This window comes from Leopardus geoffroyi, chromosome C3, assembly GCF_018350155.1.
Source record: "Leopardus geoffroyi isolate Oge1 chromosome C3, O.geoffroyi_Oge1_pat1.0, whole genome shotgun sequence".
In the NCBI taxonomy this organism is placed as follows: Eukaryota; Metazoa; Chordata; class Mammalia; order Carnivora; family Felidae; genus Leopardus; species Leopardus geoffroyi.
Genome location: NC_059338.1, coordinates 160,998 through 186,612, shown reverse-complemented (window position 1 = coordinate 186,612; position 25,615 = coordinate 160,998). Strand labels below are relative to the sequence as shown.

General features: G+C 51.0%; 1 protein-coding gene across 4 annotated transcripts; it reads left to right on the top strand.

Annotated features, from left to right (window-relative positions):
- The first annotated feature begins 1,942 nt into the window (after positions 1 to 1,942).
- On the top strand, positions 1,943 to 24,930 carry S100A2 (S100 calcium binding protein A2). 4 transcript variants are annotated; one of them, XM_045454291.1, is made up of 4 exons: positions 1,943 to 1,948; positions 2,538 to 2,540; positions 23,730 to 23,877; positions 24,691 to 24,930. In XM_045454291.1, the coding sequence occupies exons 3-4, from the start codon at positions 23,737 to 23,739 to the stop codon at positions 24,841 to 24,843; spliced, it is 294 nt and encodes a 97-aa protein (XP_045310247.1). In that variant the 5' UTR covers positions 1,943 to 1,948; positions 2,538 to 2,540; positions 23,730 to 23,736; the 3' UTR covers positions 24,844 to 24,930. The 4 variants fall into 4 exon arrangements, with proteins under 4 accessions (XP_045310247.1, XP_045310246.1, XP_045310249.1 ...); XM_045454290.1 differs by lacking the exons at positions 1,943 to 1,948; positions 2,538 to 2,540 and adding an exon at positions 21,034 to 21,055; XM_045454293.1 differs by lacking the exons at positions 1,943 to 1,948; positions 2,538 to 2,540 and adding an exon at positions 22,330 to 22,454 and having other exon boundaries at positions 24,694 to 24,930.
- Positions 24,931 to 25,615: the final 685 nt, after the last annotated feature.

Here is a 25,615-nt window from a genome sequence, read left to right as displayed (position 1 = left end):
TTCCATCCGTCCTTCCAAGGGGAGGAATGCAAGTGTCACCTCCAGGTCAGACGCCAGAGAGAGCTGGGGGCTGGGGGCCAATCCTAGCCCTGTTCCTCAGGACCCACTCTCGCTTCTTTGAGAGAAGGGGTTATGCTCCCTTCACTGCCCCTGGCCAGTGTCTGGAAACCACTCCCTGAGACTTTAGGACCCATGAAAACAAGCACCACGTGTGTGACCCCAGGTCTAGGGGTCTGAGCCTGAGTCCTGACTCTGAGGTGGGTGCTGAGGCTCGGTGGGGGCCGGAGAGGCCCCAGAGGGCAGGAGCAGCCTCTGCAGGACCAGACAGCCCAGCTGGGGGCCCCCTCAGCCCCAGGGAGTGTGGGGACAGAAGCAGGTTTCTTTGGGAGTTCCAGAGTTGGGCTGAGATGGGTCCCTCCGTCTGGGGTCTCACAGTGGCCGGGTCTTGCGTCTAAACCACTTGACACTGAGGTGGTGGGTGCCCAATAAATTGTGCCCCTCAAATCCACCTGTAGGTGAGATCCTGGATTATCTGGTCACATTAGGGCAAGGAGCTGACCGATGTCAACTTTTGTACTTCCTTGTGCGTTTGGTTTTTCTTTTCATTCATATTCCTGGTAAAGTTCCTTTGAAAAATGAAACACTTTTTCATCTTGTTTAATGTTAAAACTTTTATTTTATTTTATTTTTTAAATTTACTTGTTTTGAGAGTTGGGGGGGCAGAGAGACAGGAAGAATCAGGGCTCAATCCCACAAACCATGAGATCGTGACCTGAGCTGACATCAAGAGTCAGATGTTTAACCGACTGAGGCACCCAGGCGCCCCAATGTTAAGAGTTTTAAAAAACACTTCCTTATCCGAGGCTCACTGGGTCCTCCTGACAACCCTGTGATATGGGAATCTGGATCCATGTTTTACAGGTGAAGACATGAAGGCTCAACTAAGGGACACGACTGAGGCAGGACACGCTTCTGGTTACTGGCCGACTTGTGACTGCATCCACCCTGCCCTTCTCTCTTAACCTCTTCCGTACTGCAGACTGAGATCGTCCAAAATGCAGCTCTGATCATGTGCACAGGTGCACACACACGCATACTCACACCGCTGGTCACCAGAGGCCCCATCTTTTACTAACTTCTGTGGGGACCACCCAAAGGGCAGACACTCTTGTCGGCGTCTTGGCCCCAGTAATTATGAAGGGCCAAGAGTGCCCCTGTATGTTGGCTGTGGTCGCTTCTGCTGCAGACCCATTCATTCATTCATTCATTCATTCATTCAGAATACAGTATCTTGTATGCGGCGGACATTGTAGACATGCAACAGAGACAGTAGGAACAGAGGTGTTTCCTGATTTTACAGGCTTTCAGTTTAGAGGGGAGGACAGCAAATAACCACATGATCACACAAACAAATGGATAGTTACAAGTGTGGGCAACTTCGGGAGGATCACACTTGTGGTAATTTTTAACAAAGAAACATGACAGCCTGGGAGTGGGGAGCACCCTGTGGAAGCCATGCTTGAGCTGAGATGTGCAAGATGAGCGGGACAGACAAAGGGCAGAACTGAGGGGAGACGGGCTTCCCAGAGGGACTGTCACATGCAAAGGCCCTGTGGCAGGAAGGAGCGTGAGGAGCCTGAGTTTCTGAGGGAAAGTGTGCAAAATGGACAGAGATGCAAGGCAAGGCTGGAGATGTGCACGGGACTTAGGGAGCATGTTAACGATCGGTAGCCACCGAATGGTTTTTTCAGTGATGTGAGTATGTGTGTCTGTGCACTTGAGCATGTGATGTGATCAGAGCTGCATTTTGAATAATCTCAGTCTGCAATATGGAAGAGATTAAGAGAGAAGGGCAGGGCGGATGCAGGGACACCAGTGAGGCGGTGATTTTTGACAAATAACAGCTAATTTTTACCAACTACTTGTTCTATACCAGGTGCTGTTCCGAGTATTTTGCATGATTAACTCCCTAATCCCCACAGCCCAATGCGGCGAGTGCTTCTGCTTCCTCTATTTCGTAGATGAGGAAACCAAGGCTCAGAGGAACTGCACGGCTTGCCAGAGACCCTAGAGCAGTAAGCGGTGGCACCCAGGCATTCTGATTCCACGCTGTCGCTCTCAACTACACTCGTCCCCGGGACGAGGGTGGTGACAGCGGAGACTCATTCGTGAGGTCAACGCGGACTTACTGGGTGCTCCCTGCACGCCAGGCACTCCTCTGTCTCTGCCCATGTGGAGCCTGTCGTCTCCCTGGAGAGACAGCATCAGCAAGCGAGCAGGAAACCATCCGGTGTATAAAGAAGCCTAAACACAGAGGGCTAGTGGGTCCTGTAAGGTGCTGGGTGCCCACGAGCTTGTCAAGGGTTAGAGCCGGAGCGAGAAGAGAACGGGTCCTCTCTGAAGGGCGGCTGGAGCTTCAGATGTCCGAGCGCGCCCTCCTGCGGGCCTCCCTGTGCCCTGCCCTGCCCCTCCCACTTCTCGGGACACAAGTGCGGAGTGTCCTGGGTTCCCTTCTACGCGTCACGTCCCGCGTCTAGTCTGTCTTGGTAGCCTGCTAGTTCTACCCTCAAGATGCATCCAGCACCATTCACGTCTCTCCGCCTCCACTGCAGCCACATCCACTGTACATCCTCCGTCCCTCACTCGGATTTTTGAAATAGTTTTCTAATGATTTCCCAGCCTCTCCCCTGCCCCTTTATTTCATTTTTCCAGAAAGTATTTATTTATTTATTTATTTATTTTTCAGAGACAGAGAAAGACAGAGAGAGAGAGAACGAGCGCGCACGAGCGGGGGAGGTGCAGAGAGAGAGGCAGAGGATCTGAAGCAGCGAGCCCCACGCGGGGCTGGAACCCGCGACCCGTGAGGTCATGACTTGAGCCAAAGTTGGACACTTAACCTGCTGAGCCCCCAGGGTCCCCACCCCCTGCGCCTGTAGAGGGACTAGACAGCAGTTCTCATCTGTGGCTTTGCTCTCCCCGCTCTCAGTTACCTGCCAGCAACCAGCGCGCAGAAGGTGTGAGGTCAGAGGTCAGGGCAGCCTCACGGCGGGTCGCGAGTCCACACGCCATCCACCTCCTCAGGTCACCCCGTTCATCTCTCACGAACCTGATGTGTGCTCTAGACTTTATCACGGGCTATGCACATACAGGAGCAAACAGCGTGTAGTGTTGGGTGCTACCAGCAGTTTCGGGTTCCGGCCTTGCCACGGGGATCTTGAAACACTCCCCACGGACGGGGGCGACGCCTGTGTTACATACTCATATGCTCAGACAGCAGCCAGAGTGATGCTTTCCTCTTTTTTTTATGCTTATTTTTGGGAGAGAGAGAGAGACACACACACACACAGAATGCGAACAGGCTCCAGGCTCTGAGCTGTCAGCACAGAGCCCCATGCCGGGCTCGAGCCTACGCGAGATCCTGGCCTGAGCTGAAGTCTGAGCCACCCGGGTGTCCGGCGCGATTCTTTCCAAATGTAAATCAGATCGCGTCCTTCCTCTGCCAGTGGCTCCCGTTCCCCTCACTCTTCCCCACATTCTCCCCTGGGACCCGTCTCTTCTACTTGAGGCCTTTGCTTAATGTGGCTGTTCCCGTGGAGCCTTCCGTGGCCACTGTCCTTGAAACTGAACCTCGGTGCGGGCGCTTCCTCCTTCCGGCTTTATTTGTCCACATGGCGCTTTAAGTTCTGGAGTTCTGTGTGCTTCACTCATCGTTCGTGGCTTCCCACCCCCACAAGGTGAGCTCCAGGAGGGAGGGCACCTTGCCGGTCGTGTCTCCTGGGGGGTCCTCCGTGCCTCGCACGGAAAGGGTGCAGTCCCTGCTGAGGCGACGAGTGTCCACATGGGTGTCCACACGCCAGTCCCAAACCGGCCTCCTGGTTTTCCCTCCAGCTCCTCCCCCCGCCAGCCACTCGACTCGGGCTCGGGGTGCAGTCGATGTCTCCCCGCGCTCCTCCTTCCCCTCCCTCCCCACATCCAGTTCATCCGGGAGTTCCAGTTCTGCCTCAAAACTCAGTCTCATGTGTCCCACTTCTTTCCCTAATGCTCTTCCCATCATTTGAGGCCCTGTGTCCCCCACCCTGCACGGGCAGTCTCCTTCCTGCTTGTCCTGCTTCAACTTCTTCTTTTTTTTTCATTAAAAAAATTTTTAAATGTTGATTTATTTTTGAGAGACGGAGACAGAGACAGAGCGTGAGCAGGGGAGGGGCAGAGGGAGAGGGAGACACAGAATCCGAAGCAGGTGCCAGGCTCCCGGCTGTCAGCACAGAACCCTCAACCTCTCCTTAGAAACAACTGCTCAGCTCATCTTTTCTGCTTCTTTTTTTTAAGTTTATGTATTTATTTTGAGGGAGGGAGGGAGAGAGAGGAAGGATCCCAAGCAGGCCTCACTGCGGGCTCCATCTCCGGGTGGTGAGATCGTGACCTGAGCCGAAATCGGAGGCAGATGCTTGACTGCACCCCCCAGGTGGCCCTCCGCTTCTTTTTCAGAATGTCCCCGACCCACTTCCCTTGCAGGAGGCGGGAGAGACGCCGGTCCTTGTTTCCCGGAGTTGAAGAACGGATCTCCCCGACAGCAGAGAGTGAGCAAACTGAGTTTATTGAGGGAAAGTATGAAGCTCTCAAGAGTGACAGGGGCCCCAACTGGGGAGCCACTGAGGATTTCTGTCCCTAACTTTCTATTGGGACCTTATCGGAAAGTTTGTGAGACTCGAGGCACGCACCTGGCTCAGGCGGGTCTGGAATACGTTTATCCTTTTTTTTCCGCAACCCCCCACCACTTCTTCAGCTTCCCTCTTGCCCCTGCAGCCTGCCGCGCCCCCCCCCCCCCCCCCCATCTCCCGGCCTAGCGTTAACCCTTTCCCCACTCAGCAGTAGCAGCAATAACACAACATTAAGCAAAGTGTTGAAATACTTGATGCAACAAAGTAATCGCTATCCCCACCACCCAGAAATAAGCACTAACGTTGGATGAACACCACGTGTATCTCTTGCGGTATAGACAGCTAGAAAGACTGAGAGATAGACTGCAAGAAAAAGTCACAAAAAATGGACCATAATACATGTTATTTATAATAAAAAGTATAATTTAAGTTTTACTTGCAGATAACAAAAGAGGAAAATGTCAGACCGAGAAGGAACAAAATACTGAACTTCAGATAAATGTTTTTCATCACGAGAAACATTAATTTGTAAAAGATTCTAGAGATTACAACACAACTCCTGGGGCACCTGGGTGGCTCAGTCGTCTAAGCATCTGACTTTGGCTCAGGTCATGATCTTGCGGTTTGTGGGTTCAAGCCCCATGTTGGGCTCTGTGCTGACAGCTCGGAGCCTGGAGCCTCTTTCGGATTCTGTGTCTCCCTCTCTCTCTCTGCCCCTCCCCTGCTCACGCTCTGTCTCTCTCTCTCTCTCTCAAAAATAAACATTAAAAAAATTTTTTTAATTAAAAACATAACAACTCCTAATCACATTTTCCTTTTAGACGACATCTTTGGACTCTGCTGCAAAGATGAGGAAAATAGTACATTTACGCTTCCCTTCTCCCTGCCCCAGTCTACCAATTTCTGATAGTTCTATCAGTTAATTTTAAAATGTCGACGTTTCTGGTGTTTATATTCTGTTTGGTAACCATGATCTCCAAGGCAACGTTAGTCTTGGTTCTAAGAATCCAGCGCTCACAGACGGATCTTTCAGCCCGGCTTATTCATTCCTGCGGCCTTTATCTGATTCATTTGTTTGTGGGATTTCAAAGGGCTCTTGGCTTCTGGATTCCCTGAGTCCTTTCAGCCTGCAAGGATGCCTGGGGCCACACATTCTCTCTGAGCTCCGCCTTCTGCTGCCCTTAGGATGGTCTAACACGGTTTTCATACCTTATCTGCGGCTTGCTTTTTCTCAATGGATGCTTTCTTTTCTTTTCTTTTCTTTTCTTTTCTTTTCTTTTCTTTTCTTTTCTTTTCCTTTTCCTACTATTTTAATGATGAAATATTTCAAGTGTATGGAAAAGTAGAAAATAGCACAATATCTAACTATAAGCTTTACTGAATTTGACCATTTAAAAAATATTTGCTTTACTGCTTTGGATTCCGTGTCTCCCTCTCTCTGTCCCTCCCCTGCTCACTCTCTCTCTCAAAAATAAGTAAACATTAAAAAAATTAAAAATATTTGCTTTAGATCACTTAAAATAAAACAAAACTTACAGATCTAATTAAAGCTTCCATGTGAGGCCTTATATTGCCTGGCCCCTCGATGGCCATAGCCACCATCTTGAATTGTGGGTTTATGATTCCCTCAATTTGCAAAAAAATAATTTTGATCATATAACGTACATATTTCTAAGCAATATATTATTTAGTATTGTATGTTTTTGCACTCTACACGATATTATAATGTACAACTTCTGTAAATTCTTTTTTCTTTTCTTTTTTGTTTTTTCTTATGTAGGCTCCACACCCAATGTGGGGTTCAAACTGACAACCCCAAGTTCAAGAGTTGCATGCTCTGCTGACTGAGCCAGCCAGACGCCTCTGAAAATTATTTTTTGCTGAAATTAAGAGATTTATCCATATTGATGGAATTCACTCGTTTTCACTATCGCATTATATTTCAATGTTTGAATGTGCTGTAATTTATATATACACCTGTTGATAGACATTAGGACTGTTTCAGTTTTTTCCCTTTCTTTTAAAATTATTTATTATCTATTAATTAGACATTTTTATAAGAGCAAGAAAGCATAATTATAATTATAATCCATATAATAACGATTCTTTGGAATTTATTGAGGTTTCTTTTGTGTTCTAGAACATATTCAATATTACATGAGCTACATGTGTCAGAAAGGAATGTGTATTTTCTCTTTGTCAGGTGAAGAAGTCTCTATTTTCCAATAACTTGAATTTATCAATAAGATTATTCAGCTATTTCATATCTCTGCTTATTTTTATCTCCTTGATCAATCAGTTTCTGAGAAGAGTAAGTTAAAATCTCTAACCATAATTTATCTATTTATTTCTTCCAAAAGGTTTGTTCATTGTTGCTTTTTATTTTTTGAGGCTATAGATTTATATATTTTTATATTTATGATATTTGTATTTTACTCGATCATGTTTCTCTTTGTCTCATTTTTTTCAACTTTTTTTCTTTTTTGAAGACACATTTATTCAGCGTCATGATCAGACTATTACATTTAGCAATCAGCAGCATGGGTACACAAAAAAATCTGTATTAAAACCCTTCGTTGGAGTGCTTTCCGCTTCCTAGAACAGAAACTGAAATAACCTGGTTTACAATTAGTCCCCAGTGCAGTCCGGGAGTTTTTTGCCCGTACACACGCGTATTGTCTAAAACGTCTTCTCGGTAGCAGCCGGGTCCTGCCACCACTGTGCTCGGCTGAGTCCACGGATCTGTCGTGACCTGCAGCTCCCCTGTCACATCTCTGGTCTCCTCTCCTGCTAAGCTCTGTTTCCTGCCAGTAATGAAAACCTCTGCCCCTGCCACAGCTACTGCCGCTGCTGGAACTGCCACAGCCACCTTGGTTTTGTGGTTTGGCAAAGCATTGGCCTCCACCGTGACGGGGGCCGGGGCTTCTGCCTCCAAAATTTCTTTTATGGGTCCCAAATTTGAAGATTGATTTTGTAACTGTCAAAATCATTGTAGCTTCTACCACCTCCAAAGTTGCTTCTGTCATTACCAAATCTGCTATAGCCATCCCCACTGCCACCATATCCACCACCACCTCGACTGCCACCAAAGCCACCTCACCTACAGAAGTTTCCAGAACCACTTGGCCCTCCTTGGTTGGAGGAAGCACCAGCCATCTTCTGCTTAGATGGGGCTCTCCTCACTTCACAGCTGTGGCCACTCACGGCATGGTGTTTCTGAATGACAATCTTGTCTACGGTCATGGTCATCAAACATTACAGAAGCAAAACCTCTCTCTCTCTCTCTCTCTCTCTTTTCTTTTTTTTTTTTTTTTTTTACCGCTGCCTCGGTCAGTCATGATTTCAATCACTTTAATTTTCCCATACTGTTCAAAATAACCTTGAAGAGGGGCGCCCGGGACGCTCAGTCGGTTGAGTGTCTGACTCTTGATTTTGGCTCAGGTCATGATTTCACCCTTCGTGAGTTCAAGCCCCAAATCGGGCGTGAGGAGCCTGCTTTGGATTCTCTCTCTGCCCCTCCCCTGCTTGCTCTCTCTCTCTCTCTCTCTCTCAAAAATAAATACGTAAAAAAAAAAAAATAAATAAATACATAAACTTTTTAAAAATTTTTTATTTATTTATTTTTTTAACGTTTATTTATTTTTGAGACAGAGAGAGACAGAGCATGAACGGGGGAGGGTCAGAGAGAGAGGGAGACACAGAATCGGAAACAGGCTCCAGGCTCTGAGCCATCAGCCCAGAGCCCGACGCGGGGCTCGAACTCACGGACCGCGAGATCGTGACCTGGCTGAAGTCGGACGCTTAACCGACTGCGCCACCCAGGCGCCCCTAAAATATTTATTTTTGAGAGAGAGAGAGAGAAAGAGAGCACGCACACATGCAGAGGAGGGGCAGAGAGAGAGGGAGACACAGAATCCGAAGCAGGCTCCAGGCTCTGAGCCATCAGCCCAGAGCCTGACGCGGGGCTTGAACTCACGGACCGCGAGATCGTGACCTGAGCCGAAGTCGGACGCCCAACCGACGGAGCCACCCAGGCGCCCCTAAATACATAGACTTAAAACAATAATAATCTCTCGGATGATGTTCTTTAGTGTCTTCTTTAAGGCCTCTGATAAAAATCTCCCCCACCGTCACGTGGGCGCGGTCTTGGAGAATCTTCTGTCGAGACAGCTCTCCTCGCTCCCACCCCCGTTCCGCCCACCTTGCGTGGCCTTGCGCTCGTGGCTGCGCCCGCCTCCTCCACAGGGAGGTGAGGAGCCCGAAGCCTCGGGAGCGCTCGGGGTTGGGCTCTCTCGCCCCACGCGGTCCGTGAGTGCTCCCCGCGGCTCCTCACACGCTCGGCCGCTGTTCCGCGGCTCAGGCCTCCGATTGCGGGGCCGCCGCAGCGGCTCCGGCTCTCTCTTTCGCAGACTCCGGCTCAGACAGGGCGGCGGGACGGGAGGCCGTGGTGTGCTTGCTTGGCGGCACCGACGGGCGGAAGCGTCATTTTTTCCATCTTGGAATCCCCACTGTCAAACATCAAGGTTACTTCCTGGTATTTCTTATGCTTCATATTTGCCTGGTATATTTTCTCCTGTTCTTTTATTTTAAATATTTTGTAAGTTTTAGTTTAATTTTACTTTATGTTTGTTTATTTTTGAGAGAGAGACAGAGACAGAGCTTGAGCAGGGAGGGGCAGACACACAGGATCTGAAACAGGCTCCAGGCCCTGAGCTGTCTGCACAGACCCGACGCGGGGCTCGAACCCACGAACTATGGGATCGTGACCTGAACCGAAGTCGGATGCTTAACCGACTGAGCCACCCAGGCGCCTACCTTATTTTATGATTTTTAAGTAGGCTCCGTGCTGAGCATGGGGCCTAAGGTGGGGCTTGAACTCACAATCCTGAGATCTAGACCTGAGCCGACATCAAGAGCCCGACATTTAACTGACTGAGCCGCCCACGTGCCCCTTATTTTAAACATTAAACAAATATATATTTATTTATTTTGGGGAAAGCTCAAGTAGGGGAGGGGCAGAAAGAGGGGGACAGAGGATCCCAAGTGGGCTTTGTGTCGACAGGCTGGCTGCAGCGAGCCCAGTGCGGGACTCGAACTGAGGACCGGCTACATCACGACCTGAGCCAAAGTCGGGACTCAACGGACTGAGTCACCCCTGTGCCCCACATTCTGTATTTTAAAAATGTTGCAGTTGTTTTAATTTAACTCTGTGTTACTTTGAATAATTTCCAAGTGTGTCTTTCCTTTGATGATACTTCCCTTAGCAGGAAAATTACTTCCATACCCTCAGTCTCACTCTTTCCTCCCTCCTGTCTCGTTGTCTTGACAGCTCCTAATATTCAGTTAATTCTGCTTTTGTGTAAGTCCCCAAGCCAAAGGCCAGCTCTCTTATCCTTCAAGTGCTGTTCCTCAGGCTGATGATGACATCCTGTGCCAAGGCCCCTTGGCTCCAGCTCATCCATTGCCAGAGTCCAGATGCAAATGCCATCCGCCCCCAGGAGACTCTGTTCTCCGACCAATCACTCTTCTCGCTCCCTTTCCCTCCCCGTTTGGCCTTTCAGATAATCAGTTTAGCCAATTTGACTCCACGTATCTCAGGCATCATCCTGATCTGTTTCCCTTGGGTTTATTTCTCTTCTCATTTGAGTGCCTTCTCTCAGACTGTTGTTTTTTTTTTTTAAATATTTATTTCTGAGACAGAGAGAGACAGAGTGCGAGTGGGGGAGGGGCAGAGAGAAGGAAGACACAGAATCTGAAGCAGGCTCCAGGCTCTCAGCCATCAGCACACAGCCTGACTTGGGGCTCAAACTCATGAACCGCGAGATCATGCCCTGAGCCGAAGTCGGACGTTCAACCAGCTGAGCCACCCAGGCGCTCCAATATGTTTTCTAATGGTAAAACCATCCCCGCATTCATGACATAAACTTAGTCATCATGTATTTTTTTTTAAGTTTATTTATTTATTTTGAGAGACAGAGAGCAGGGGAGGGGCAGAGAGAGAGAGGGAGGCAGAGAATCCCAAGCAGGCTCCGTGCTGTCAGCACAGAGCCCGATGCGGGGTTCAAACCCACAAACCACGAGATCATGACCTGAGCTGAAATCAAGAGTTGGACGCTCAACCGACTGAGCCACCCAGGAACCCCATGATGTTTAACGCCAGATTCCATTTGCTGACATTCGATTTTTCATCTTTAAGCATAATTGAGATGGCCTTCCAATCTTCCTTTCTTATACGGGACATTTCTGGTGTCTGGTATCTAGTATGCAGATTTGGCTGTATAACAGACACCAAGAGCGTCAGTGGCTTGAAGGAGGGGGAAGTTTACTTCTTTGCCGTGTGCTCTCTGGGGCTTGGTGGTCTAGGGCTGGTTTCGTGGTTCTGCTCAGCTATTCCTAGTTGGTATGGTCAAAGTTACTCATCTCTTTTCTAAGCAGCAGCATGAGTCGGAAGTTGCATACACCTCCTGTCTTCTCTTGGCCGGAGCTCAGTCAGGGGCTACAGGAGAGCACGGCCTTATTTGAACTTCCAAGTAAGGGGTCTCTTGCTGTGGGAAGCAAGGGGAGAACAGGTAGTAGGACAACTAGCAGTTGTCTTCATACCTGCCACATAAAGTTGGGCAGTATTGCCTCTTTTCTGTTTTGGAAATGTAAATTTGTGTAAGTTTTTTTCCTCTTGATTATTTGATAAACTTGCCCCTAAAAATCATCTCTGTTTTATTTTTTTTATTTTTTATTAAAAAAAAAAATTTTTTTTTCAACGTTTTTATTTATTTTTGGGACAGAGAGAGACAGAGCATGAACGGGGGAGGAGCAGAGAGAGAGGGAGACACAGAATCGGAAACAGGCTCCAGGCTCTGAGCCATCAGCCCAGAGCCCGATGCGGGGCTCGAACTCACGGACCGCGAGATCGTGACCTGGCTGAAGTCGGACGCTTAACCGACTGCGCCACCCAGGCGCCCCATGCTTTGTTCTCTTCTTTAGGAGTACCAGTTCCATGTTGGTTGGACTTTGAGTTTGCCACATCTCACCTTCTATCCAAAAATGACGTTTTCATTCTTGTGTTTTTCCAGTCCCCTTTCCTGATTTTCTTAAACCTATTCATTATGCTGATTTTGTTTTCCATTGTGTTTACTTTAAAATATGGTCTTTATCTATGTAATGTTCTGATCTTTCCCTTTTATTTTTCACTCTGGAATTCTTCTAATTCTCCCTTCTCCACCTACTTTTGCTATATAATCTTTTCTTTGAAGCTTTGTATCTCTTTTTAAAACTTATTTTTAGAAAGGATGTTGCGTTACATGAATTTTTTAAGAAGATGATCCTTTCGGGGGCGCCTGGCTGGCTCAGTAGGTGGAGCACGTGACTCTCGATCTCAGTTTAAGCCCTGTGTTAGGTGTAGAGATTACTTAAAAATAAAATGTTAAAAAAAAAAAAAAAAGATCCTTGGGGAGCCTGCGTGGCTCAGTCTATTGAGTGTTCGACTTTGGCTCAGGTCATAATCTCATGGTTCGTGGGTTTGAGCCCCATATGGGCCTCTGTGGAGCCTGGAACCTGTTTCGGATTCTGTGTCTCCCTCTGCCCCTCCCTGACTTGCGCTCTCTCTCTCTCTCTCTCTCAAAAATAAATAAACATTAAAAGATAGAAAGATCTTTTTGGGTAATTATTTACTTTGAGTGGAGCCAGTTACTGCCTGAAGGGTGGTGTGCTGTAGAGTGGGTGGGAGTGCAGTGGCTCTGCTGTACCTGAGGGTGTGTGGAGGGAGATGTGTCCTCTCAGTGTTTGGAGAGAGGGAGATTTGGGAGATAGGGTCGCGTCCCAGTAGCACTTGGTGGCACTCCATCTGACATTCTCTGCCTCTTGTTCTGCTCTGCCCGCCCCGGTTCATGCTTGACCGGGAGGCCATGTGACAAAGCAGTAGGACTGTCATGCCAGCATGGTTTCTTCTTAAGCTACCCCTTCCCTGCTCTCCTGTCAAACGAGGTCTCCAGGGAAGCCTCTCCTCAGCCTGTTCTCAGTGTTACTGCTTCCATCAAAGGGACATTGGCTGTGTTCTATCCAAGGGCTCGGGGAGCATGTTTATGCTGTCACGGAATGCCCTTGCTTAGACTCACACATAACAACGCTTGGCAGGTGCCTTCAGGACGTGTGGCTTACAGCTATTCAAGTTTCATGAAACATGGCCTTTTCTTCCCTTTACATGTGGTTTCGTTTGGTGATTCTTAGTGAGGTTCTGAAGTGGACAAATAAAAAATACCTCCACTTTGCCACCCTTCTCTGAGGGTTTCCAGAATCATCTTTTTTAATTAAATAATTAAATAATTAATTTTTAAATGATTATTTATTTTTTAGAGAGAGAGAGAGAGAGTGTATGGGGACAGAGGATCTAAAATAGGCTCTGCGCTGACAGCCCGATGCAGGGCTCGAACCCACAAGCTGTGAGATCATGACCTGAGTGAAAGTCGGAAGCTCAACCAACTGAACCACCCAGATGCCTGGGAATCATCTTTTTTTTTTTTTAATCTTTATTTATTTTTGAGAGAGGAAGAGAGACAAAGCATGAGTGGGGAAGGGGCAGAGAGAGAGAGGGAGAAACAGAATCCGAAGCAGGCTCCAGACTCTGCACTGACAGCAGAGAGCCTGATGCAGGTCTCGAACTCATGAGCTATGAGATCATGACCTGAGCTGCAGTTGGACGCTTAACTGACTGAGCCATTCAGGTGCCTCTCATCTTTCTTTCTTTCTTTTTTTTTAATTGTTGTTATTATTATTTTTTAAGTAGGCTCTGTGCCCAATGTAGGGCTTGAACTCACAAACCTGAGATCAAGAGTCACATGCTCTACCGGCAGCCAGCCAGGTGCCCTGCTCCCCCAGAATCATCTTTCAGACCTAAATTAGATTATGCCATTCTTTTTAAAAAATGTTTTTAATGTTTATTGTTTTTCAGAGAGAGAGAGACACGGAGTGTGAACAGGGGAGGGACAAAGAGAGGGCGACACAGAATCCAAGATCGTGGCCTGAGCTGAAGTCAGATGCTCAACTGACCGGGCCACCCAGGTGCCCCTATGCCATTCTTTTACTTAAAGCGCCCCAGTGGCTTCCTGTTGTACCCAGAGTACAACCCAAAGTCCTTATGCTGGCCTACAAGGCTCTGCATGATTTGGCCCCTCCTGACCTCCTCAGTTCCATCTCCTGCCCTTCTCGCTTTCACTATCCATGGCCCACCCACACCGCTCTTTTCTCCTTTCACACCCCAAACTCCTTCCCATCCCTGGGCCGTGCCTGGAGTGCACACCCTCCCCTCCCCGTGTGGGTGACTCCTCATCTGTCAGGCCTCCTCCTTCGCAAGTCCTTTCCTGGCTTCCCCGCCCAGGCGACGATTCTGTCTCGTGCCCCTTGTTTGCGTTCATAGCTCTTGCTACAACTTGCACTTTATATTTGTGTCCCATCTTCCCTGTTTGATTACATGCTCCACTGGGGCCAGGGATATGTCTGTTTTATTCACTGATGTGTCCCTCGGGCCTAGTGCAATGTCACTACCAAATAAATATTTGCTGAGTGCATGCATAAGGAACGAGCTGAAGAGTTGGATCCTTGAGAGCCACACTGAAGAGTTTAAGTGATGTGTTGGTCAGTAGAGAGACGTAGAAGGTTTTTGAACAAGTGAGTGACAGAATGGATACGTGGATACGTGGTGACTCCCTGAAGAAGGGAGTCCAGGCAGAGACTGGCCAGGAGGCAGCAGCTGCAGGCACAGAGAGGAAGGATCAGCGAGGTGGGTTCCCAGGAAAGTCCAGCCGCACTGTGGCTGGCAAGGCTGCCCGGCCTGGTCTGAGGCTTTATAGCGCAACGCAGAGATGATGCCCATGTTGGGGCCGGGATGTCTGGGGAAGTAGCAGGACCTGGGGCTGGGCTGGTGGGCTGTCTGAGCACAGATTCAAACCCTTTCATTTTAGGAGTTGTCTACACTGAAGGATGATGATGCTCTGAGAAACAGGGAGAGAGAGAGAGAGAGGAAAGAGACAACTAGAAACAAGCAAGAGAGAGAAGTGTAGAGACTAATGACAGCCCCACCAGCAGGCATAGGAACAGGAAGAGGAGCCAGGAAGTAGCCAGGGAAGGGGCTTGAGGTGGAGAGGTGGCCGTGAAGGTGACTGAGGAGCGGGGCTCCTGAGTTCAGATCCTGGCTCTTTACTTAATCCCCTGAGCTTCTGTTTTCTGATCTATTAATCACAGACATTGCCCACAGTATAGGGTGGTTGGGAGGATTAAGTTAGGTAATGTATGCATTGTACTTAAAACAATGGCTACACAGAGCAAGCACTCAGTAAATTTTGGTTTCTTCCCTCCTACCTGCCTGCTGCCCTCTTTCTTTCTTAAGAGCAGATGTTTAGCCCAAGGCTGTGCAGGTTCAGAAGGTCATTTTTTTTTTTTTTTTTTTATCACTTCACTTAGTGATGATCTTGTTCTGAGAGATTAATTCTTCTTCATTCTTACAACTGCATGGGAAACCCAAACATTCCAGAAATCAGCTCAATTTCTTCCCAGGAGGAAAGTCCCTTTGAGAATCCAAATGCAAGCCAGAGGCTAGTTGGTGAACAGAGAGCCAGGGTGACTGGAGGTGGGTGGTCTTAATGGGTTACCCGAGGAAGCCGGCAGGGTGGTGTGAGTGTCTACCCCTCTGCACGGAATCGGTTTGCTTGTCTATGAGATGGAGTGTAGGGAGGCATTGAACCAGATCAGCAAAACTCCACTGTTTTTGCAGCTGGACCTGGGTGTTTTGCCAATTATAGTGGGAAAAGTGTGATAATTTCAAAGCTAGGAGAAACAATCAAGCGTATGAACAGATTTTTCTCAATTTTAAGATTGACTTTACTATTATTATTATTTTAAAGTTTATTTACTTATTTTGAGAGAGAGTGGGAGAGTGAGTGGGGAGCAGCAGAGAGAGAGGGTGAGAGAGAGTCCCAAGCAGAGGTTGGGTCAGTGTGGATCCTGACATGGGGCTGGATCCCATGACCCTGGGATCATGACCGGAGCCAAAATCAAGAGCCGGGTGCTTAACTGAGTCACCCAGATGCCCCTGATTTACTTTATTATGTTTTCCTAAACTGTTAATATCTGATATTAGCAGATGACCAAATGAAGTTTCAAAGGACAAATAAATATTAACAAGGAAAACGGGGATAAATTATTGTTCTTTTTATTTTAGTTTTTAAATGTTTATTCATTTTTGAGAGCCAGAGAGACAGTATAGAACAGGGGAGGGGCAGAGAGAGGGAGACACAGAATCCAAAGCAGGATCCAGGCTCCGAGCTATCAGCACAGAGCCCAGTGTGGGGCTCGAATGCACGAACCCTGAGATCAGGACCTGAGGCAAAGTTGGATGCTTAACCAACTGAGCCACCCAGCCACCCCTAAAGTATTGTCCTTATGTTTTAGGGGCTGTATGGGGTTTGATTGTACTTTCATGTTGCTGAGATGTCAGACAACCCCATCTCGGCGATGACGTTGGTTCTAACTGTATGTCATGATTTCTTCTACTGCTGTATCTGAAACACTCATTGGGTGCTCACTCTGTGCGTTATATGTGTCATCTTATTTGGTCTGTGAGGGGTGTGATAGCATCCTCACAATACAGGAGAGGAAACTGATGTTTTGAGGGAGATTAAGGACCGTCTGTAATGTCAATGGCTAGTGTAGTGACTGCGGTAACTTTCGTCCTTCTTCTGGTGAGAGTCCCTTGACCACAGAGCTGGGAACCTGACCCACCCTGGCTAGTCATATCACCCTGACTCCCTAGACACTGGGCTTGGTTCATGGCTAAGTGTGTGAACCAAGCAGGGCCCATGAGGGCTCTTCCTGGGAAGAGCACTGGGTTTATAAAGCTGGGACAGACTGTGGCTACTTTCCTTGTTCTGCTGTGGTAAGAGTAAAGCCAACGTGCAAAGAGATGAACAGGGATGAGAGAAGGATGGGTGGATGGATGGATGGTGCTGAGTTCCCTGTTCTAGCCCCAAGGCGATGCTTCATGGATCCTTTGAATTATCTCGGTGACATTACCAGCTATGTAACACAGTACATTCCCTTTTTTGCCTCATTGAGCTTCTGTCTCTTACAGCTGGAAGACCCTGACTGATAGAATGAGAACATGGTGAGGTCAAGGTGAAAACCCAGAATTCAGCGTCTTCTCTGCTGCCACCGTTTCCTGGCATTGCGCATCGATCTCTTAAAACGTCTCTCCTTAAACCACCTCCTCATGAGCAACGCTGTAATTTTTAAAGTCACTGCTCACCTTCCTCAGTCAACTTTCTTCTTTTTGAAACTGCCCTGTTCCCTTTCTGAGATTCAGAAGCTCCTGGGTTCATCAGAATGCATCTCTCACGTTGGGTGTTTCTGGGGATAGCGTTAGTCTTTCTGCTTTATGTTGATTCCTGTTGGCACCAGTCTTGCCAAGTAACGTCTTCCACCCTTGGAACCTCCATTCTGGCAAACGGTAGAGCTTTGCCAACCCAGGCCTGCTGCTTGCTGGGATAGCAGCTGGCCCCAAGGCTGCGAGGCTGTGAGGGAGCTGCAGGCAGGGGTGGGGGCAGGGTGAAGAGCTCAGGCTTCTGAGTCAGACAGACACCAGACCCCAGGAGCTACAGGCCTCTGTACACTGACTCTGTAAAGAGTTGTGGGGAGGCGAGGCCAGTCCCCAAACCCGAGGTCCAGCAGTACAGGGGACTGACTGCTTTCTTCACGAGGACATGGATGCTGGTGGGCGTGGCTGGAGGTTGGGGGCACAAGAAGTGGTTTGTTCCTGACCAGATCCCCTGAGGAATGAGCCTCGTTAATGGTGTGTTCCTCTCCTGCTGCTTCCTGAACTGACCTTCCCCACCTCAGCACAGAGGGCAGCTGCCCAGCGGGGCTGGGCTCACCAGGGAGGTGAGGAAGGTGCTGACTGAGAAAGCAGGAGCCACAGCTAGACTCTCACCTCTTCCTTGTTGACAGGGGGAAGAGCAGAAGGGCTCCTCCCCGCCAGAAGCCCTTCTGGGTGGTGGGGAGCTAAACTGCCTCTTTCCCAAAGCACTGGCATGGGCAAGGAGGCATCTGGTGACACTGGAGAGAGTTGGGTGGGTGCAATGGTAGCAAGTTGGCATCTAGAAGGTTTAGGGGGGCAGATACAGCCTGGTCTGGAAATGTGGTGTTGAAGGAAGGGGGGAGGACGGTGGCAATGAGGGACAGCACTGGCCATTCGCTAGACATCTGCTCTGCATCAGACACTGGGGACACTGGGAATGAACGATACTCATTCTGTTTGTCAGCAGCCCAGGCTAGTGGGGGAGACACATAAAGAAACAGTCTCATAAAAGTTGCTGTTGTGGGGAAGGGGGCCAGAAGAACCCCTAAAAACTACGTGCGTGTGCGCTCTAGCATTTGGGGAGGCTGGAGAGCAGATTCGGGTGGTGGACAGAGGAGGTGATCTTTGAGCGACAGGGGACAAACTGAGATAATGAATGGCTTAGGAAGGGCCCTCAGGCATGGGAGCCTGTGGCCTGTGCGTCAGCGAGATTGGTCCCCGGGGAAGGCGTGTCGTGCTTGGTGGCCTTCTCCTCAAAGTTATAAGACATCATTATGTTTTCACCTGAGGGGTTACATGCTCAGATTTGAATTTAGGAAGATCAGCCTGGCAGAGCTGAGAAGGGGTTGGAGCAGGGGCAGGGGCAGGGTGGGAGGGGAGTCCAGCTGTGCGTACAGCGGCTCAGGAACGGTGATGTGACAGCAGCTCAGGCAGTGACAGAGATGAGTGGTATTGAGTAGGCAGGTGGCATGACCACCATCTGGAGGGCAGTGAGGGGGAAGCAGGAGGCTAGGAGGACAGCCAGCTCTCTCAGGTGGTTGGTGGTGTTATTTGTGGCCAAGAGGGGTCCTAAGGGAGGTGGGAGGTCCAGTGAAGGCTTCTTTTAAGCTTGCTGAAAATAGAGGCCGAGTGCAATTGGAGGCAAGAGAAAAGGGGTGGTTGGAGATGCCAGACCAGAGCAGGTGCAGGATATGGGCCCCTGGGCACTGGTGAAGTTGAGAAGTGAGTCCAAGAGGCTAGGGGTGGGTGTGGGGAGAGAATGGCAGAGAGACCGAGGGTGGTCAGTGTGGAAGTTGGAAGGTTAGCGCTCTCGGGGTTCTTAGTGATTGGGGCTTATAGAGGGAGTTTACCATTTGACCACCTATGTGCAAGCCGTATCTTGTTAATTGTGTGAACTTGGGCAAACTGCCCTGAGCCTCAGTTTCCTCCGTTGTCAAGTGGGTGAGATTGTACCAGCTTCCCGGGATGGTGGTGTAAGTTAAATGGAATAATACACCGAGATCGCCTTGGCACCTGTGCCCGGTAACCTCAGCCCCGCACCCCTCCAGCATGAGCTCATTGCGTGGTGGGATCATCAGGCTTTCTGGTGCCGACTATGCGAACAGGGGTAGTTAGACAAATTATTCAATGCAGTTTGTCATGAGAAAATATTTCAAAGCATATTTTGGGGGGTAGAAGGATAATAGATGTTTGTGGTGAAAGGGTGGAGGCTCGGAGGTGTGGTGGCCCTGGCGGGGGTCTCACGGTGGGCCCACGGCCCCAACCCTGCAGCCGTTTTTCTTTCTGCCAAGCGGCCCTGGGGAAAGGGGTGTGTGGGCAGAGCTGGTCAGTGCCCAGCCCCTCACCCCAGGCTCTTCATCCAGCTTCCGTCAGAAGTCTGCCTGTGTTGCTCAGCAGGCTGTCCAGGGAACACCTTGCAAGTCAGGCAGGTGTGAGGGTGTGGGTGTGGGAAGGCCCCTTGGAGGTGAGTCAGCACTGCCTCCTCCTGGGTGAGTCAGGAGCAGGGCAGGTAAGGGCTGGGGAACAGGTCAGGTGGGAGGCAGGACGTGGAGCAGGGAGGGACCAGCCCGCAATGACAGGTCTCAACCACCAGGGGGCAGGAGCCAGGCGGGGAAAGCCAGCCACCCGGCGGGGCCGGTCGCCTGCGGCTGCAGAGCTGGGAGGAGGGGAAGCCTGGACCCAGCATCTCAGGCTGGGACGGGCAGGGTCACTGCCAGGGACGTGCCCAAGGCCCGGCGGTGCCCGCTGCCCGGTTGTGACCGGCTTCTCTGCCTTCAGGGCTACTGGGAGGACGTGGACCGGGGTTGGACCCTGGGGCCGTTCTATTCAACCCTCCTGTTCTGCTGACTGGGAGGGAGTTGCTCAGGTCACACTGTGCGTTAGTGCAAATTAATGTCCCAGCTCAGGAATACGGCCACTTGCTGGGCCCCATCCCGGCCTGGCCTCCTGCTTAGGGACAGGCGTCCAGGTGCTGACCTTGGCCGTGAGCTGCTCTCCGCTCTCACATCCCCTCACAGTCCCTCTGTTTCTGTGGCTCTCTGACCTTCTCTCCCAGCTTCCAGGTCCCTGTCCCTGCCGCTGGGGGAGCGTGCTCAGCTGCCTCCCCAGGGGTTTGTGGCTGTTTTCTAGCCCAGTGTCTCTGTGCCACTCCTGGGATCCGGAGAAGTTTTGATTTGGTAGCAGAACCAATGGTGTGATGTTGGGAGGTGAGAACGCCCCTTGGCTCCTAAATACTATCCCAGTGGGGGGCTCCCCAGTGCCCCCCATGGCTTTGAGTAACCACAAGCACTGGTTGGGTGTGGGTGAGACCCTTTGTTCCTGCAGGAACGGGTAAGACCCAGTCCCTGCCCAGTGAGCTCACCATGTGGGGGTGAGGGCAAGAGAAGACAAGCCCTCAAGTGATTCAACCGGGGCAGATTGTCTAGTGCGCAAGGACAAAAGGAGCCCGTGTGTGGGACAGCAGGTAGATGTGGAGTCTGGCTGGGCCTGGGAACCCTCCATGGAGTAGGTGGCATCTAACCAGACTTTGAGAGAGCGTTGGGGTTTTGGTAGGAGGACAGGTGGGGAGCAGGGGTGAGCAGAAGCGATGGGTCTCAGCGCACCGGGGGACGATGGGCAGGCAGTAAGGGTGTGTGCAGAGGAGGCTGGAAAGCAGGGTGGGGGCAGAGTCCACGCACCTCACTGCCAGGCTTGGCGGAGAAGGCGTGGGCACCACTGCCACGTCTGAGCCCCGTGTGAGCGGGTCCAGAGTGAAAACGGACAAAGTGCTTTTTTTTTTTTTTTTTTTTTTTTTTTTTTAATTTTTTTTTTTTTAACGTTTATTTATTTTTGGGACAGAGAGAGACAGAGCATGAACGGGGGAGGGGCAGAGAGAGAGGGAGACACACAGAATCGGAAACAGGCTCCAGGCTCTGAGCCATCAGCCCAGAGCCCGACGCGGGGCTCGAACTCACGGACCGCGAGATCGTGACCTGGCTGAAGTCGGACGCTTAACCGACTGCGCCACCCAGGCGCCCCGGACAAAGTGCTTTGAAAGACAGTGGGCCTTGCCCTTGGGGTGAGAGACTTTATTTCAGGCTTTATGTGACATAGGGTTTGACAGGGAGGAGCAGTAGCATGAGGGGTCCAAGTGCCTTGGACAGGAGGGGACACTGGGTGGCTGTGCAAATATGTGGGTTCCAAGGCCTGGCTTCACTTGCACGGTTCAGGCTGCCCCAAGTCCCATGGTGACCCCTGGAAGAAAGCAGCCGGGTTTCCCTCTGATCCCGTCAGCCCTTGGCCCCAGCTCCTCTGTGCTGTCTACCTCAAAGCTCCCAGGGTGGGCCCCGCGCAGGGTCTCCTCCCAGGCTGGGTAGGGGTTTCCGCCGCTGCCCTGGCCTCCAGGGAGTAGGCTGGTGTCGCTGAGTCACTGCCTGGGCATCTGGGCCTGGAAGGGTGGGTGAGTCACCTAGGACGGGGGGGGGGGGGGGGGGGGGGGGGGCGCTGGGGGAGGGGAAGAGGCTTCGGGACATCTGGAGGAGGGAGGGGAGATGGGCCGGCAGGAAGGGCGGTGCCCACACGGGTGGGGGGAGAGGGGGAGCTTGGGAGGGGGCAGCAAGAAGCCAGCTCTTCCCGGAGAGCCCCTCCCCTGGGCTGGGTCCCGAACGCCCCCGCGGCATGTTTGCCTCTCTCTGGGCAAGGGGAGGAGTCTGCAGGGACGGGGTGTGGGAGGGCGGAGGCCCGCCCGCCGCCCCTCCTCACTCACCCACCCTCGGAGCTGGAGAAGGGCGCCGAGATTTCCCTTCTCCCTTCCAAACCTGCAGGGGCTTCCTTGCTGTGCACACGGGCTACTGGTGTCCCTCCCTGCCTTCCTGCCTCCTTCCAGGCGCCTCCCTACCCAAAGGGGGCCTGTCAAGGTGTTTTCAGGCACATGCTTCCCTCATTACCTCACCAAGGAGAATTGTGCCGCCAGCTCTGAAGCTTCCCTGCCCCGCCCCAGTCAGCTCGAACACACGCGCGTGTGCACACATGCGTGCTCGCACACTCCACACACACACACACACACACACACACACACACACGAGGTCTGGGAAGTCCCTGGGTGCCTGTAGCCTGACTCACACATGAGCTGTGACTCGAAGGCCTGTGTTCTAAGAGCAAGGCTGGCATGAGTCTCTAGGCCCACAAACAGGGGCTGTCTCCCCTCACCCTGGGTCCTGGCTGCCCCTTCCCCATGGTGCCTCCCAGCCCCCTCTGTGGCCTGGAAGGGGCCTTCTCTTCTGGCTGGCAGGCTGGGTTGGAGCTAGCCGTCTCTCGGAGGGAGGGGGCCAGCAGGGAGTGGGTGGGGGTGGCAGGAGGCCAGGCTTTGGCAGGGATCAGGTTAGGGCAGGTCGGGGGCCAGTGGGGCGGGATATAAACCCCCCTGTACGCACCTGGCCCTTGGCTTTCCTTCCAGAACCTCTCTGCCATCTGGTCTGGTGAGTGTGTCTGTCCTGCCCAGGGCTGGTTAGGAGGCCCCCTGGGTCTCCGCCTTGTTCCTTTGTCTTAATCTTTGTCTCCATAGTTGCTTTTCTCATTCAGGGCCTCTCCCTTTGGGTGACCTTCTGTGAAGTGTCTGATTGAGGGCTTTTTCCAGGTTCCTCTGTGAGGTCTCATTTAGGGGTTACTCTGTGGCCTTCTCTTAGGTCTCACGGTCTGGGCATCTCAGTCTAGAGACCCTTCTTGGGGGCCTTGGCCCTGGAATATGACATGTGTGTGGGTGCTTTAATGAGAGTCCTGAGTTTGTTTGGTTTTGTTTTTTGTTTTTGCAAAGTCCAGGATTCTAGCAAGACTAAGGGACAAGGGCCAGGGATGTCAAGTGTGTGGGCTGCCTGGGTCCCTGTCCTGTGTGGTTCCATAGCTCTGCCTTCCGCCCCTTCCCATTTCCTCTGCCTTGAGAGCTAGCAGGATGGGCCCAGGGCTGTCCTTGCCCCTGACACCAGCTACTGTGGCCTCACCCCAGGACACCCTCTAAGCCTCCCGGGGCTGCTCAGAGCATTCTCAGAGGCAGAGCCTTGGAAAAGATGACCTCTCAGTTCTGTCCTTGTGATCCTGGTGCACAGGACACGCAATTTCTTTAATTCCAATCCCAATAGGACGCTCCCTGGTTCCACATCCAATAGAGACAGCACCCCCTGGCTCAGAGGTCTCCAGTGGGATGGGAAATACATCCCTCTGAGAGTCCCGTGTCCAGTGGAGGAAACATACTTGCCCGAGGGCGTTTCCAGTCTCACCCCCCCAGCCTTAGGAGTCCCTTGTCTTGAGGGGTGGGGGTGGGGGGCAGAAGTGTTTCCTCAGGGAAGCTCATACCCTGGGTTGCAGCCATGGCTACTGCCAGAGCCCAGTGAGCCCCCACTCACTGGCTCATGGAGAGGCCACCTCCCCAGTGCTGGCCTGTGGAAGGGGCTCCATAGAGAGGACCCAAGTGGGACTCCAGCCACCTTGCCATTTCCCTTCCCACAGACAGAGTGGGGAGCCCTGCCCTCAGGGGTGTGCCACAAGTGTGACCAGAGTAGACATGAGGCCCCTCCCTTGGTGACTTCCAAACACAGGGGAAGGTTTAGCATCTGTCCACAGTGGGCCCTGCCTAGGAAGGCCCTGTCTCCGGGGCGATGTGGAGAGGGGTTTGGAGATGGAGTTTAGGACACGAGGGCAGGTGGGTCCCCCTGGCTGGGCTGAAGTTGTCTCCATCACCTGCAATCCTATGGCCCCAGATCCAAGATGTCCAGTCCCCTGGAGCAGGCACTGGCTGTGATGGTCACCACCTTCCACAAGTACTCAGGCCAAGAGGGTGACAAGTTCAAGCTGAGTAAGGCGGAGATGAAGGCGCTTCTGCACCAGGAGCTGCCCAGCTTTGTTGGGGTGAGTGGGGCCAGCTGGTGGGAGGGTCCTGCTGACCAAACATGGGGTACAGCCTCACCAAGGGGGTGAGGCCCAAGTGTGAGTGTCCTATCGTTGCTGTCCCTGCAGCTTGCCACAGGATGGGTGTGTGTGCTGTCAGGGCCCTCGGCATCCATCTGTCCCACCCCCTCCCTGAATTGAACAAACCAGAGCCCAGAGAGGGGGAAATGACTGGCCCAAGAGCCCACAGTTCTGTCAATCTTAGTTTCCATATTATGTGCCAAACTAAGAAGGTGTATAGGGACAGAAAAGCCCAGCTAACACATGTACCCTGGGACATTTTGCAGAAAAATGCAGTCAACTTTCAGTTGGCCCCTCACCTGTCCCGTAGTGACTCCTGGATAATTACAAAGTCAGGTCTAAGGCTTTGAACTTGTGAGGCATGGCCTTTTTTTCCTTTCAAATTTGTTTTTGGTTAAAATTTTCTAATTTTGTTTCCCTTTGGCAGGTATTAAAAAGTTTTCCTTTTCTGAATTCAGAAATTTTTAGTTTCTTCATGAGCAAAATGGGGGTAGTGATAATGCCTACCTCGCTGGGCCCAGGGAATCCTGGCATGTTCCTCACTCCCAGCAGTGAGCACTGGAGACCTTCCCCGATGAACATGCCGCTACCTGTCCTCACTCACAGGGCTCCTTTGCAGCTTCCGGGGGCTCCCTGCCCACTACTTGCCTGCTGCCCAGTGCAGACAGAGGGCTGGGCTCTGACCAGTAAGTGTGTGTTTGACGCAGGGGTGTGTGGAAAGCAACCTGCTGAGTCATTCCCTCTTGCTTTCAGGAGAAGGTGGATGAGGAGGGCTTGAAGAAGCTGATGGGAGACCTGGATGAGAACAGTGACCAGCAGGTGGACTTCCAGGAGTATGCTGTTTTTCTGGCCCTGGTCACTATCATGTGCAATGACTTCTTCCAGGACTCCCCAGACCGGCCCTGAAGCAAAGCTCTCACTCTACCAGGGCCCTGATGGGCCCATGAGGACTCTCCTTACCCTTTTGTACTCAATAAACTTTTCTGTTGATCATCTTTTACTTGCTCATTGATGCCCTGTACCCTGGCTGGCTCAGTTGGGGTGCTGGAAAATGAGGTCTTCCTTAGATCCCACCCCCTCTGGGCCCTGACTTTTCTGGAAATCTCACCAAGGCCAGAGCTGTGCCTTAGGTCCCAGACTTTGGGATTCCAAATACTGGTAAAAATTTGAGATAGTTTGCTAAAGTTTCCACCCCCCCCCCATGACGATATTAAAAGGGGCAAAACCATCTACCATTGCTGTCATTTCATGAAAAGAAAGTCCCAACAAAGAAGGATATAACTTCAGAACAAAGGACAGACCTTGACATTCAATACTATGAGCAATCAGTTGTACTGGAATCAGCTCAAGAGGCATCAGTTAGTCTCATCCACCTGGCAGACCTTTGCATTGAGGACTTCTGTCAGGTTGCAGGCCACAGGCAGTGGCCCTATTTCAGCAAAGCTGTATTTCTTTTGATATTTGCTCTTAGATTGGCTCTAGTTTGAGTTCATTCTTCTTCTGTGTGTCTCTACTGAAAACTACCAGGTGCTACTTCATATCAACATCCTGATTTTTTTCTACCGTTTTCCCTAAACTTGTAGCAAGGTTGCCATCTGTTCTGCACACTGTGGCGCATCAGGTGACAGCCAAATGCTTTGCCACCTGCTAACAAAGTCACTGACTTTCCAGAGGGCAA

What these genes read in the sequence shown, in the direction of transcription:
- S100A2 (XM_045454291.1), top strand. Translation starts at nt 23,737, where the DNA reads ATGTCCAGTCCCCTGGAGCAGGCACTGGCTGTGATGGTCACCACCTTC. An exon ending in AGCTGCCCAGCTTTGTTGGG is followed by an intron (nt 23,878 to 24,690) that starts GTGAGTGGGGCC and finishes TCTTGCTTTCAG; the next exon opens with GAGAAGGTGGATGAGGAGGG.